The sequence below is a fragment of the Cornus florida genome, unplaced genomic scaffold (assembly GCF_030987335.1).
Source record: "Cornus florida cultivar Cherokee Brave unplaced genomic scaffold, ASM3098733v1 CherokeeBrave_3.0.0_Hap2_Chr04, whole genome shotgun sequence".
Lineage (NCBI taxonomy): Eukaryota > Viridiplantae > Streptophyta > Magnoliopsida > Cornales > Cornaceae > Cornus > Cornus florida.
This window is the reverse complement of record NW_026775574.1, coordinates 93699106-93715656: the sequence shown is the minus strand read 5'-3', so window position 1 is coordinate 93715656 and position 16551 is coordinate 93699106. Positions and strand designations below refer to the sequence as shown.

Genomic DNA, 16551 nt, shown 5'->3' with positions numbered 1-16551 from the left:
CAGTCGATAATGATGTGATATTAGTCAAAAATTTATACACAACTGTCCTCACCATATCAAGATTCTGAATATCTTGGATACATAAATTCAATATGGAATAGACACTTTTACCCCTATCTGATTTCTGCCCATCAAAAAGATCACATCACAACAAAGATGTACATTGTGTGTTGCACAGTTACTTTACATAGAAATTGAGTGTGTTTTTGGTGCCTTCTGTTCTGCCACAAAATTGAAATGGAATCCTCCCAGGCTTTAAATTCCTATCCATTTTGATCAATTTGAGAAACCCTAAAAAAGTTTGTGAATTTAGATAAAAATGCTCTTAAATCCTGTCATTATCAATGTTTGGTGTTTACTAGGAACTTTATTTTCCTATGGTGAGCTTTTTTCCTTAGGGACCATGTCACATGTTGGCTTCTTCTTCTCTCTCTTACCAAATGAAGTAACACTTCCTCCTGCAAATATTTATGGTCTGTTTAGGTGGTGATGGGAATGGGGTCACACACTAGTGAGTTAGGTCTTCCCTAATCTTAGGGTAAGAAATGAAATGTGTCTTTGCCTTTGGACCAAAATGAATTTGTTTACAAACTAGTTGGGACACGAGGATATGGTGAGTGAGCATGTAAATTAGACACCCATTATCTATTGTTTTTAAAGGAAATCGGCTATTCGGGGCTTCGTCCCCCTTAAACCTTTAGAACACAGTACAAAATGCTATCTCCACAAGGGTCAAGTACAGTTCGGACTTGCATTTGGAAACGTGACTCCAAAAAAAATTATTTGTATTAAAGAGATTGAATCTTAGACATAATATTTCACAAGTCACTAGACTCAAGTGACTTGTTACTCAAACTAACATCTTAAGGGTTTAGATAACATTATCTTATAAGATACATTGAGTGACAAATGTATCGGGAGTCAGGTCCTAGGGTAAGAAATGAAATGTGTCTTTGCCTTTGGACCAATATGAATTTGTGTATAAACTAGTTGGGACATGAGGATATGGTGAGGTAGCATGTAAATTAAACATTCTTATCTCTTGTTTTTAAAGGCAACCGAATATTCCGGACTTTGTCCCAATTAAATTCCTAAAACACCGTACAAAGTGCTCTCTCCACAAAGGTCGGGTACAGCTCGGACTCTCATCCATATGCGTGACCTCAAATAATTATTTGCATTCAAGAGAGATCGAAACTTGGACATGATATTTCACAAGGTAGCAGGCACAAGTAACTCGTCACTCAAACTAACCTTTTAAGGTCTAGATTCTATTATCTTGTAAGGACACGTGGAATGACAGATGTATCTAATGAGTTTCATAGTTTGCTAAGCTTATTAATCAAATGGATATCTGTAACTCTTGGACTGCCTTCAAGTTTTAGAGCAAAAGGAGGAAATAAAAATAAGGTTTGTGAGATCACAAAATCAAAATAATCTTTTTGTGGATGTGTTTTTGGAGCACAAATAGCATAGCCTTTTAATGAAATAACCATCTAAGCTTTTATGGCCTTTTCCTATCTTGGACAATCGGAAAAATTAAATTTCTATACAAAAAATGCACTCATGGCTGACCACACAGCCACGCCGTGAAATTTAAACATGAGTAACGATGGAGTTGTGACCCGAAGTCTCTTTCGTCCCCAGTCACATTGTCAATTTTTACCAAATTATGGTCCAAGGGGCAGCGTCTCTAAAAAGAAAAAAAAATTGATCTGCTTTTGTCTCGGGAGTTTCAAAGGATTTTTAAGTCTCTATTATAATCTGGTACACGGGAGTGTTAGGAATTTGGATTGAGAGATACGAACGTTACATTTTCTTTGTCACATAGTGAAATACATTATAGGCTAAACGGTGTTAAAATCTAGAATGGTGTGGTTGATTTTTCCTGTTGCTATTATTGATTGTGATTTGTAGGTACGTTGTATCAAAAAAAGAAAAAAAAAAAGATTATGGTAAAACAACTTTGTGTATTATTATGGCAACAAAAAAGTGAAAACAGTGTTGGGTACATTGGTACACCAAGGTCAATTTCATGAACTAAAAATAAGTGGTCACAAAGACAAGAGAGAGAAAGCACAACTAAAAAAGACATTAGTCCTACCTATATACATTGTGTGCCTGCGGTTTCATAAACTAGCCCTCTACATCAAGGATTTGTGATGCCATTTTCATAAATCTTCATGCTAAGGAGGATAAATATACAAGTACCAAACACCAAAATTCAGAATTACAACAAATATTTCTAAAGCTTTGGTACAGTGCAAGTGGGTTTTGTTTATCCTTAATTTTTTAAAATAAATTTCAAAAAACCCTAACACGGCATGATGGTTATTACAACTTATTTACTTGATGTAGATCGTTCGTAATTGACCACTGTGCACCTATGAAGTAAACTGAAAATAAATCTAATATTTGACATTATTTGTTATTGAATCATCATCCTCAGAAGGGAAATGATTTTAAAGTCAAAAAACGCAACCAAGTGTATCCAAGCCGTTTGATAGCTTATAGTGGAACCTAAGGGTCCCACGTAGGTTATCAAAGGGCCCGAAGGCCAACCGAGTGCATTTAAGCCATAGCTTAGATTAGGACCTATGACTAATAATAAGATTAGAAGCTGGTTTGAGAAGTGAATTTAAAACTCGCTAAATTCCAAACTCACCACGATTAATAAAAAATATGTAAATAAATATTTTTTTTTGTTAGTTTTTCTTTTTCCTTCATTTCCTATGATAATTTTTTAGTTTTCACGACATTTTTGTTATTATGATCGTTAAATATTTGATTATATAATAAATTTGTTCAAACTTTAGTTGTTTTTCTTAAAATATATGTATATCAGGTTTGCCGAACCCACCTGACCTTGATACAAGGCAAGATAAGTTTGATTTTCCCTTTTTTTATGAGACGGATTTGAGAATGGGTTGTCCTGTCCTGAATCCGTCCTATTGACATCCAATGCATTCAGCTGATTGAATCATCTCATCCATTCACTAAAATAGAATTTCTCCCGTCAAAATTAGACTAGTGTTATCATATTTGTGAGCTCAGTAATAAAGATTGAGCTGTCAACATTCTTCAATGATGCTCTGAAAAATAATTCCTCTAAAAAGTCTTATGAAGTGATAAGAAAAAGCTTAATAGTAATTTTCACCATCATAAAAGTGGGAAAACAGAATGGGCCATTTGCGGGGGGGGGGAAAACCATAGAGAGCTAAAAGCTGGTTTTAGGATTGGCACAGACAGCTAGCTCCCTTGATCAAGAACATAATTGCAGGACCCACCAGCAATGAGCTCCATTGTCTTACTTACATTGGGATCAGCTTTGATCAGACTCGATTCGACGATCAACGGCCAGGATCAAAACATAGTCAGCTACATTCGGTACTCTCTTTCACATATGATGATTGCCTAATGGACTGCTTGGATGTCCCAAGAAAATGTAATGGGCTAACCAAATGTTCTTACATTCTATATTTAGAATTGTATTACCTATATGTATACGGAACTCGAATTCTCTCCTATACCGTTTTCACTCTATATTTATTATGTAATATGTAAGTGAACCTGGATCATCTCTTGCACCGTTTTCATTTTATATATGTCGTATGCTTTTAAATGGCTAATGTAACAATTACATTACATTTTTGTTTCGTGGTGTTTTCTTATATATACACATATATATTTGCATAAAGCGGTATATGTATCATAATATTCAACTTCTATATTGTATCATAATATTCAAAATATAAAAAACCCATTAAAATTTGAGTTATGCTTTTTGGGCCTAATTCGTCCTACAAATAGTTTCCAAAGAAAAATGGAGTATTATCTAAATTGAAAATGGCTAGGCCCAAAGAATTGGAACTTAACATGAACACTAGGTCCATGAAGGCCCAAAATGATTGGGATAATTATTTTGAGACTGCTATTGAGAAATGAAAAACTTGAAATGAATATTAGGTCCAGGAAGGCTCAAAATGGATTGGGCTGATGATTTTGAGACTGCTATTGAGAAATGAAAAACTTGAAATGAATATTCGGTCCATGAAGGCTCAAAATGGATGGGGCTGATGATTTTTAGACTACTATTGAGAAATTAAATTAAAAACTTGAAATGAATATTCGGTCCATGAAGGCTCAAAATGGATTGGGCAGATGATTTCGAGACTACTATTGAGAAATGAATATTAGGTACATGAAGGCCCAAAATAATTGGGCTGATGATTTTGAGACTGCCATTGAGAAATGGCCAACCCAATAAAAGCGCAAACGCCCACCGTGGGGCTCGAACCCACGACCACAAGGTTAAGAGCCTTGCGCTCTACCAACTGAGCTAGACGGGCAACTTGTTTCTTCATCGGTTAGATCACCTATTGAATAAGTCTTTCATTTTTGCTTGAACGCAAAAAACATTATCGTTATATATATATTCCTGGATAGAACAAGTACTGTAACTTTCTTGAAGAAACAAAAATTCCTCTTATCATTAAATTTTTGCAATTAACTCCACAGAGCATAATTTCATGCCTAAATATTTATACAAAAAAATTTCATGCCAAATAACCCACTTGATATACCCAAAAAATTGCAGTTACCCCCTACCAGCATATTTCTCCTTAGAATTTAAAGGTGTCGACACATGAATTGTACAAATGTTTTCTTTAGTAATAAAATGGCTTTTATACCCCTGTCGTAAAACTATCATTATTTTTGGGTTAGTCGAAAAATAAGAAAATAAAACTCTTTTTTTCTTGATTTAAACCTCGTGAAGCTAACCCAATCAACTATTTAGAAATTGCAACTTAGGCACATCCCGTTAAAGTACCATTAACACACATTTAATTTATCATTTTAACTCTAAATGAATGAAAAATGAAAAGAACATTGGTTGCAAGATGTTCGTGTGCAAGAGCATGGTTCATGAGTTTGTGAATGTAATGAAATTTTTTTGGCGCCGATTAGTGTCTTTTGTGGACCTTGGAATGCCAACTTCTCTACATGTACTAATTTAACACTTCTTGTCTTTCCAATAATAAAAAAAATAAAACTCAAAGTGGCATAATAAATAGCATTGATAAGCTCTCTCACTAAATCAGTCAATGAATTGATTAGGCAAAATACTACTCGGTAATTTTAATTTTACAAGAGCACTTTTCAGGTTATTTGAAGAGATAATATTTTACGACCTAATGTTCTTTTGAAAATAATTTGAATGCCACAGTTCCAGTAAACATTCTATTGAGATTTTGAGCATGTCCCCTTAAATTTTTATCATTAGGTTTCATCATTAGTCGGTTGTGTGAGCCGGGGCATGCCATACTCTCACCCATTCAGAATATACCATTCAATGATATGGTTCCACTCAAATACATCAACTAATTGGAATTGTGAATTCTGATTGGGTGGGCATACGACGTGGTATGCCGGCTCAATCAATATCTTCTTGAACACCAGACCTAGGCAAGACCTAGTTAGTTTGTCTCCAATAATGATTTTGTGTATGGGGGAGGAGGTTCAATCAAGTGACTGGCAACAAAACTACCGATTTGCCCCAAGTATCCCAATAAAGGATTTCAAAAGTATCTAACCAATCCAAAATTCACGGAGTACGAAAAATAATTGAGATTAATTCATTTGGGTCAGTCTCAGCCGTCTCCAGAGTACTACTGAATCCCGATTAGAGGATAATATTTTCTCTCTAGTCAAAACTGCAAAGGGATGAAGCTTTCATGTGAATATGATTTGTTCTTGACGTAGTTGCAAGATATGGGATGAATGAGACATGGACATTCATTTTACGTTGCAAAAAGGTCTTTCATTTTAGAACACAATGTAGATTTTATCAACAACAAAATGTAGAACCTATGGCTGAACAGGTCTAAAACATAAATTACTTGGTAAAGGCATCTTAGAAGTATGCAAAAACCCCTTGTTAAACAAGGAAGAAAAAGGTAATTTTTCAACCAGGATTTTTCTCCATAACAAAATGCAACAGAAAAACTAATGAAGACAGTCAATATTCCTTATGTTGTTTCCCTTCTAACACTTGACCATCGCGCCAAATTCTACAATAATACCATTGAAATTTAAAGCCACAAGACTATAATTTATCCAAAATTCACACCCACAAGAAGTGATCCTAATATATGAAATTCGAGCTGAACAGTTTCGTAATAATAGAAGAGTCCCTTGATTTCTTTCTACAAACTTGATTTGCACAATATTGTATATAAATACCTTGAAATTTGAGAATGAAACTGGTTGGAAGTCAAAAACCACAACAGGATCATCAACAATTGCAATCTAGAACTTGAGATGCAGATAGAATCTCATCTTGAAATTCACATTCAGAATCAATGAGCCCAAATTTATAAACATACTAATTTGAACATTATGTCAAAAAACAGAAAGTTCAGGTTCTAAATCTTAGCACAATATTTAACACCCTCCCCTCAAACTACATAAGATCACAATTCTAAGAAACTCCCAGTTAATCCCCATCTGAAGCACTAAGAGTTTCTAATTTACCAGACTGGCACAGTGAGAACAACAGACAACGTCAACTTGAACAAAAGGTTCCACAAAGTTGTCACTATTGAGAAGCATACCGGAAGAAGCAACAGTCAGTCGGAAGTCCGGAAGTTCTGCAGCTACTCATATTTAACATCTCTAGTAGATATGTATGAGCCTCCATTTTGATGTCCATTGCTCTTTGGTTCATCTTTCAACTGAATTACACCAACAAGGAATGGTAAGAACAAACCAACTTGTATAGAATACAGGAAATCGAACTTGATGGATCACTGCCAAATAATAAATCAAAGTTGAGACAGAAGACATGAGCTGCCTTCTTCCCAGGCATAACCAAAAGACCAACTATATAAATAACTTTTAGCAGAAAAGAGGTCTCATAACCAAATCAACCAATCAAAAGATGTGAAAATCCAACTTCTTATACTTCCTAGGGTTCACCATTGATCTCCCTAAGTATATAAAAAAATTAAACTTAATGAACTGGCTATAATAATTCAATCAGCCTCTGATTGGCCTATATATACTGAATCGATGCCCTACACATTATATAAAAAAAAATAAGGAAAAAAAAAAATCAATCAAGCTATCAAACAACTCTAATACAAATGAAAAAGACAAAGAACTGACCTGACGTAGGAGCCTCTTTTGATACTTGTAGCCCTGGTGAGAAAAAAATCAAGGAAGCATTATTAAATTACAGCATTATTACTTCTGAGTTACAACAAAAACTATAAATAGTATAGTCATAAAAACTAATCGCATGGTAACCTTGTCAGTTCCATAGATGTAATCACAGTAAGTGAACACTGAAGCGAAGTTGCTCTGGCTTTGTCCACCGACATAATGATGATAATCATGGTACTCTGCACCACCATAAAAGGGAATATACTTTGTGGGGGTCCAGGGAATGTCATAACTGTATAGTGACAACAGACAGTTATAACATGCTTCAAGTGCCTTGGTAGTTAAAATAGTGTAAAGGATAAATAACAATGATATATGAATACATTGAATAGCATGAGAAAAAAAAAAAGGCATGCATGATGTTTCACCTCCATTGGATTAAATTTTATCATATTTTACCTAATAGACTAATTTACAAGAGAAAAATAATAATAAACAACATAAAATATCATATGTGAACTACTAAAAATCACAAGGATATCATCAAATGGCTTCTTGATAAAAGCAAATAATCTTTTTATTGATAAATGACTAGGTCAAGCAGCCAATGAATATTCTCTTTCACCAGATTGAGGCCCAAACTTCTTAAACAAGTATATCGAAGTCCAATTTTAAAACGACAAGTGATGTTATTTACAAGTTAATCGGTTCAAACATCATATTGGTTTTCTAAGAACTAAAGATCATAAAGGCGAAACTTCCCTTCACTATCAGAAGTTTCTCTTTTTTTGTTAACAAAATGGTAAGTAACATCAGAGGGTTTTTTGCATAAAAAATCAATTCATCCAACTTACGCAATATTTCAAGATACAAATAAGCATTAATGATATATATAGCAACATATCAAAGTACCATCCAACACTTGAAGCAACTTGTCTGATGCATCAATTTGTTATCAAGCAAAAAATCAAGAAAAGAAGGTTAACATCAGTCCTAAGGTGTACTTGCCAATACTTCAGACCACACTTCAGATGTAAATTCAACACTATGAGTAATTCCGATTTGGACCACTCTTTACGGTTAGCTTTATGTTCAATTCAAATGCATGCGGATGCTAGTTTAATTCCAATTATGGAATTCAAAATGCAAATAGCATGACTAGTAACAACTGTTTGCTTCGGTATCTCTCGACATCAATAAAACTACCGCTTAACTCTTGTTTTTGCTTACTTTAAAACAGATTCAAAGTATTATCCTCGCTGTTTTCTATTGAACTATGTTCTAGTCCCATTAGTCAGTCAGTTAATGGATCTGATTTTGATCCAAATTCAATAACTCAGATTAGGTAATTTTTCATGATGACCATTTTTTTTTTAAAACCCAAATTCATTTCATTCTGTAACTAACAGGTCAAATAAAAAATTAACCATCTGATATAGTTCACACCACGCCAAAACAACAAAAAGAAAACCTAAGAACCATTTTGGCAAGTGATTTACCATCAAACTTAGAACTAACCTGTTGCTCGATTTGATCCCAAGATACAGGATTTTTTACCAGACTACATATGATCATCGATCTGTGCCATAGAGACACTGAAAACACACAAACATATATATTTATACACAAGTTATTCTGTTTATTTTAGAGATATCAAAATAGTCCAAAAGACACCTCTGCTCCTCCCCCGCGGAGTTTCAATGCTCCTCGCTTCTTTCCATGATCATCAACATGTCTTTGCCACAGTGCACACACAACAAAACTTTTGCTTTTGATTGGTAGAGTAATAGTATTACGAGGGCGTTGCATTCTCACCGCGAGCACCCATATGATAGTGTTTTTTCTGATAAGTATTGCTAATGAATGTGCTTAACTAAATAAACTATATTGATATATGTAAATGGAGGTTATATTTTTAATGATTTTTCTTCAATGACTCAAATCTTATGGCTTGAATTATAAGATCAAAAGTCCAATACTAATAATAAACAATTTTTTTTATAAGAATACTAAAAGTAAACATATCGGAATTCCAATTGAATTTGCTGATCTACCAGATTATTGGATCAACTCGGATTTCTTCTAACTGATAGGATTGGATTAGGATTAGCCCAGATCCAGTCTGAATTCGTCACGTTTATAGACCTATCAAACATCCTGTAACAACATCGTTATCCAATGATATATTACGTAATAGGTTACTAACTTATTGTCAACTTGCTGTATGAAATACCCAGTGACTGTAGGGAGAAAAGAAAAATCAGTGGCTCACCATTGACACTAGGGAGAAAGAAAAATCAGTGCCCTGCTCACCATGTTCATGCTATTTACAGTTCCTTCAAACTTATCACCAATTGAGTCAAGATTCAAGGACAAGGTAAACGAACCTTTATTTCATCTTACTATTATGATGACATGCTTTTCTAACACCAGTTTAATAGTAAATTTCCAAAGACTCGAGAAATGTGAAGAAATTTTGAAGGGAAAAACTTAGGAAGCACGGACACGCCAAAATGAGCGAAGAATCCGTGTCTGACACGTGTCGGACACCGACACTCGTCGAACACGCCCTGACATGTGTCGGACACACCAAAAAACGTTTCTGAAATTTTTAATTTTTTTTAATTTTCAGACACGGCACAAACACTCTGCGGACACGTGTCTGACACGCCAAGGGGGTGTGTCCGACACGCATGTCTTATTTTCGGGGGTCTAAAAGATAATTTTTGAAAGAAAATTGGGTTAAAGTATAAATATGTGAAGTTAATTAACAACTTTTACTCACTTACGTGGTCAGTACATAATAATTTTAAACTTGTAAGGTTAATATGCAATTTTAGACAAAACAAAAAGATATCTAAGGGCCAGTCATTACACTATTACAATAGATGAGTTATGATTTGTGTATTTTTTTCATTATGAGGTTGATGAAAAATAGTAACACTCAGTACTTTTTAAAGTACTACATCATATATATAATATATATATATATATACTATTCACCGTGTCCCTGCCGTATCTGTGTCTCGTATCCGTGTCTGTGCTTCTTAGGGGAAAACAATTGAAAACAAGCTTTCACTTAGACAAACATGAGAAGATATGAAGTTATTTCCTGCCCTGCCTCCAATTAGTCATCTCTTGTAAGGCAATTCTACTTTCAACAACACCCCCAACCTTCAATACCCACTGCACACGAGGGGTTATTGGGGGAAAAGAACTTCACATGAAGCATTTTGTGCTACAATAAGGTTAAGCCAAGCCTTCAGTAGAGACGTCTCTCTCCTCCCTCCCTACTTATGTCTTTCCTCTACCCCTACCCTTCTACTTGAGCAGTCACATTGATACTGACCCACTACTTGGATCCATGACCAGCATATTCCATGTCTCAGCAATAAGGATATTGTCTATATGCAGCATAGTTCCCGGGGAAATCTATCACATGCTTTAGTAGTTCAAATGTACTGCATTAATGCTCTAGAAAGAAAGACTGAAAACTTAAACTCCAAGCATTAATCCAAAATGTTCTTCAAACAGCCTTGTTCCTCTCTCAACTCCCATGCATGAATCCAGGATGTTCTTCAAAAAGCATTCTTCCTCTTCTTATCGAGTCTGAGCTAAAGTCCAACATAGATTGCCAGACATATAACAGCATCACCATGGATCAATTTAAGTCCCTGATTTTTAGAGCTCAATTTGTATCTATGCGTTGATGATTAATCCAACATTCAAGTACAAAAAAAAAAAAAAAAAAAATCCAGCATACCAACAATACATTGATACACCTGAGATGCAGTCGATATCTTCCTGATAAACATAGTCATCTAAGTGCAAGGCACAACATTAAGTCACGAGTTGAACAAATTGAACTAAAGCGCGTGAGATAAAAAAGCATATTATTGGAAATTTTCAAATATGCAACCCAAATTAGTCAACATCAAAATGAAGAAACTTTACAGCATATCAATTTAGTGGATTGGTAAAATCAATATATGCCCTTTCAAATTGCATATGGATAAAGTTAAAAATCAATGCACAATTGATCCAGTTCAAAATATACAATAAAAAGCTAATAAAAAGAAAAAATTTCAAATGGAATTTTTTTTGACATATCAACTCAGAGGGTCTGATAATTTAATGCATATATGTCCTTTCATTATCCATCTGCATCAATTAAATCAAATACCATTACAAATGTGCAACAATAAAGCCCTAAGTTAGCAATTAGTATATGAAAAAACCTAGTAAATAAAACATCTAGCTTCCATTACACTAATATATGACAATGTTCTTTTCAACCACAAAGAGGGAAAAAAAAAAAGTTACGTGCTTATAATGGTATTGGATGCCATTGCAACCAAATGAATTGTAAGTATTTACAATTAAAATTAACAACCATTGATCGATGAATCAAATAGAGGATCCACTAGGTCTACTCGCTTTAGGAATTTGAAAGCACTTTCAATCAAACATTCGACTCTCAGCAGTCGTTTTCTGGAGTTCTATTTCTCCGTTTTACGATTTTATCCAGTAATAAGCTTTTCTATTTTCAGGGAACCATGCTCAATATCATTTTTTTCTATTTCAAATCAATAAAGCCCAAAGTTGACATGCTGTATATGAAAAAACCTAGTAATTAAAACATCTAGCTTCCGTTGCACTAATATACAACAATGTTCTTCTCAACAACAAAGAGGGGAAAAACAAATTATGTTCTTATAATGGTATTGCATGCCACTGTAACCAGATAGATGAAGATATTTCCAACTCCAGAACAAACTGTAAGTGTTTACATTTAAACAATTGATCCATGAATCAAATACAGGACCCACTAGGTCTATTCACTTTAGGAGTTTGAAAGCACTTTCAATCAAATATTCGACTTTCAGCAGTTGTTTTCTGGAGTTCTATTTCTCTGTTTTATCTAATAATAAGCTTTTCTATTTTCATGGAACCATGTTCAAATTCTCAACCATTTTGTTCACTTACTTTGTCTATCAATTTAGTAATTAATCTGTGTTTCTTCAATTGGATCTCAAATATTAATATATTTGCTTACAAGTTCATCTCATGGAATCTGTAATAATAAGAATTTTCATTTTGATCATACAACTTGATCTCAAGAGCCACTCACCAACTTGGTCTAGAATCTCAAAATTAATATTCCTAAATATCAATAACAGAACAATTGCTGGCAACAAAATGAAACAACTATAAAAGTATGACCTCTGTTACTCTGTACCAATTTAAGAAAGTATTCTGAAAATTATCACTGATCAACAGAAAATTATGAGGCATATGAGAAGACCCAAGCAACGTTTAAGGATTCGCACCAATGATGACACAATCATGCAATTAGAACAACAGGAAGCAACAAATTAGGATGTGCAGGATTCCAAGTGAAGAATCTACACTATTCTTGTTCCAACCGTAATGCATTGTGTATACATTTGAATTTTCTTCACCAGCACCGAAAGTAATGTGAACCCTTCAAACTTGTACCTTGTTACACGGAGCACTAGATTTAACTCCACTATTACTAGTTCACACGACAAAACAATACCACATCCAAAAATCAAGTTAAAATGCCATATGCTAAAGACACTTTTGCTGGCAGATATAGGCCCTAAATTATGAATAAATGCAGCAACTACAATAATTAACATACACAGTAACAAATAAACTAATATGCAAGTGACCCAATACAGCAAAAAGGACCATAAATCAATTCTATTTAAGAAAAAGAGTTGGGATCTACATTAGAAAAAGAAAGAAAAAAATATATATATGATAAAAAGACAAGGCACCCTTATGATACTTCTTTCCATGGGGCAAAAAGTAAGGCACTGTTCAAGATCAGACCAAATCCAAACACTTTACAGATAAACAATAGACTAAACAACAGTGAAAAGAAAGGAAGACACTTTACTGCAAAACATCATTTTGGTCAAATTATCTAAAGGAGAAAATGACATTAACCAAATAAATTAGGGAAAAGGAGGAGTAAGAGCATAGCATGCGTACCCACTATGAGTCTCAATGGCCTCAATCTGCCTCAAAGCAATCCACAGCCAGAACGTGATCATATGCCCCGGGACCATCGCCGGCCCTAGAAATGACGGGATTCCGAGGATCAAAACCTCCGCCCAGTGTGCATACGGCGCCGCAAACCCTATCGGCGCCGTGTATTCATGGTGAACCTTATGAATCTTCTCGTACCCCCAATTGCAATGCAGAAACCGATGGATCCAATAGTTGGTATAATCCTCAACTATGAAATACACTATCAATTGTGCAACAATTTCACCCAGTGATGGCAATGGCAAACTCGACCTAATCCCAATCAGCTGCAAAAACAATCAATTCATAAAAAAAAATAATAATCAACACCCATCTCAAAATTATAATAACATCATATATGTGTATATATCAATGTATTGAGATAATTTGATGAAAGGGTAGGAGAGGAATTGCGGCAAAAACAATCAATTAACATGGGGCAATTAGAAATCAAAAGAAATTATTATACCCCACATATATATATATATGCATATGCATGTATGAATGTACAGAAATGGAGTTGATTACGAAAACAATCAATTATATGGAATAATTAATCAATACCCATTTCATAAGGGATCAAACAAAATTATCAAACACAATCAATTATATGGAATAATTAATCAATACCCATTTCATAAGAATCAAAATCAATTATCATAACCATCATATGTGTGTGTAGATATGTACTTGGATGGAAGGGTAGGAGACGAGTTGGAGAGGGCCGACGATGAGGAAGAACATGCGCATTACGTCTCTGTAGCATCGGAAGGTTTCGGAATAGGAGAGTTTGACTTTGGGTTGGATTTTGTAGATTAGGGTTTTGTTGTAGACGAGTTCGAGGAGGATGTAGAAGAGGGGGACGACGGAGAAGATGAGGAAGAGGAAGAGGATGTTGTGGCAGTAGAGGAAGTAGTCGGATTTGGAGGCGGAGTAGTTGAGCCAGAGGGTCTCGGCGGTGGAGAGTGATCGGCCGAGGGCGGCCTCCGCCTCCTGGACGGTCTTGTAGGGCAACATTGGCGGCGGAGATCGGCGGAGGAATGGGTTGTGGGGGAGGATAGAGAAGAGGGATCACAGTTTCACAGTGTGTGTGTGTGTGGGAGTGAGTTGTCAGGTTGTTGGTTAAAATATGCGGGAATGTTCAAACGACAAGGCCAGCAAGTGTTAGTTTTATGAGGCAGTCATGTGAGACTTTTGACTTATCTGCACTTCGGTTCTGTACTGTGTTGTATTGTTCACTGATGAATCTGATTCTCTTCTGTGCGATTGTAGGTGCAGTGTATTTAAATCATAACAATTTTAAATTCAATCTACTACTCTCCTCAGTTTGGCAACTGTAATTCACAATTTTGTAAATCACGCTTTTAGAAATTGACATTTAAAATAAAACTGAGGGAGTAATAACAATAACTTTAGTCACGCAATCTTTCTTAACAGGGGTCGTTCTCATGTTTTGAACGTGTTTCTACTCTCACACTTCACGCACGCTCCCGCTCAAATACTCACTATTTATGACGTACATTTGCCAATCTCACGCTCTTACTCTCGCTCCCATTTTATGTGACTTAGATAATAATATTTTGTTTTGTTTTATTTATTTATTATTATTTTTTGGTCAATATCAAGAAATTTACACGTACACACTCATTTTGAAAGGTAAAAGAGATACTGCTGTATCATAAAACCCCTATAATAATATATAAACATATTGATTCTCAAAAAATTAATGATTATATAAATGTAATGATCCTCAATTTAGTGGTATTACAATGTTACACTACATTATAATACAGTGTATATTCAATATTAACATGAACACTCCTTACACAGTATAATGAGCGCAATGAATTTTTTCTCGTGTTACTGTAGTATTATATCATTATTGTATAAATGTTGTACTTAAAATTCCGCCTAAGAGGATTTAGCTATGAGGTGGAAGATTCTAGAAACTTATTTATTTTGTTTCTCTTCATTTGAACATAGATAGACTTATAAAATAATGAATTGATCAAATACTATTGTGTTTGGAAGCATCCATGCATTAAATTTAGTATAAAGTTAGAACTATTTATTTATTTATTTTTTTAATTTTAAATTCATGCCACTTGATGCTCCCAAACATAAATTATGGGTTTTGTTAGAAGGTATTTTCTTTTTGTCTTCGATATACTGTGACTCCTAAACATGATTAATTGATGTAGAGTGACATGATACAATTTATAATTACTTAAAAAGTAGCATGAGGGTTATGGTATTGGATCATGAATGTGATGGTGGATCCTACGACATCTAAGGGGTGGAATGACTCTGGAGAGAAAAATTTTATTGCGCCCATTGCATCGTGCAACAGGCACATTCGAACCATTTGTGTTATTTACATGTTCATGTGTGTATTATACACACTGTATATAAAACAATCACGGTACAACGGACACAATAAATTTTTCCTAAACTCCACTATATATATATTTTTTTCTCAGCATAAGGAGTGAAAACATTAAAAGAGAGAGGGATCTGAATCATGGTTCGCGTGACCAATACCGCAACTGTAACCCATACTGCAAACCATCATCTGAATAGATTTACAATTGTTGGTCACGCGAAGTCAATTTATTTAATCAATCTAGAAAATCAGTGTCTTTATCATTTTCCCTTTGTGCAATATAAAAGGTAATTCACCGAAAAAAAAATTTTTAAAAAAAACGAAAAGGTAGGAAATAAAGAAGTTTCCATTTTGAGTGTGTTGAGAACTAAATCATTTACTTGTTTTCGGAAAGGTAAGGAGAAATTATTATAGGAAAAATTACTTTTTAGTCCCACTTTTGAAATTTATTTTCAATAAAGTTCAATGAAAAATAGAATACCTCTTTTACCGTTCTTCATACATTATTGGGTGGACTGTTTGTTTGGATTTTTTCATTTTTATGAACAATATTAATCTAATTGCAGTTTACTAATTAGCTAATTTAGCTCATAGGTTGTTCATAATTTTTTTTTTTTCTTTCGTCACATCAAACATACATATGGAATGTTTCTCTTACAGTCAAGTTAAACCTAAAACACACCCAAATTCAAAGTCACGTTTTATTAGATCCTAATTTTTTTTTTTTTTAAGAGGAGCATGCTTCTCTTAAAGAATATAAATATTTCACACAAGTTAAGTCATACAATCTTTCTTAATTGGTGTCGCCTCTCACGTTTCGAATGCGTTCTCGCTCTCACGGCTCCGTGCACGCTCTTGTTCAAATTCTCACTATTTATAACTTAATTCTGCCGCTCTCACACTCTCACTCTCGAATTCGCTCCCACTCTTACTTTATGTGACTCAGC

General features: G+C 34.5%; 1 protein-coding gene and 1 non-coding gene across 2 annotated transcripts; both read right to left on the bottom strand.

The window, feature by feature from the left end:
* Positions 1-4276: 4276 nt before the first annotated feature.
* TRNAK-CUU (transfer RNA lysine (anticodon CUU)) lies at positions 4277-4349 on the bottom strand. The gene has a single exon. It is a non-coding gene; the product is annotated as a tRNA-Lys (tRNA).
* A 1973-nt stretch (positions 4350-6322) lies between these two features.
* LOC132303979 (methylsterol monooxygenase 1-1-like) lies at positions 6323-14454 on the bottom strand. Its single transcript, XM_059801439.1, has 5 exons — positions 13912-14454; positions 13186-13508; positions 7309-7456; positions 7168-7200; positions 6323-6734 (listed from the first exon to the last, which is right to left on the bottom strand). The coding sequence occupies exons 1-5, from the start codon at positions 14236-14238 to the stop codon at positions 6657-6659; spliced, it is 909 nt and encodes a 302-aa protein (XP_059657422.1). The 5' UTR covers positions 14239-14454; the 3' UTR covers positions 6323-6656.
* Positions 14455-16551: the final 2097 nt, after the last annotated feature.

Excerpts from the sequence above, each read along its gene's own strand:
- LOC132303979 (XM_059801439.1), bottom strand. The coding sequence starts at position 14,238 with ATGTTGCCCTACAAGACCGTCCAGGAGGCGGAGGCCGCCCTCGGCCGA. Across the intron at positions 13,509-13,911 it reads TCTCCTACCCTTCCATCCAA|CTGATTGGGATTAGGTCGAG; the intron begins GTACATATCTAC and ends TTGTTTTTGCAG. Across the intron at positions 6,735-7,167 it reads AAAAGAGGCTCCTACGTCAG|TTGAAAGATGAACCAAAGAG; the intron begins GTCAGTTCTTTG and ends GGTGTAATTCAG.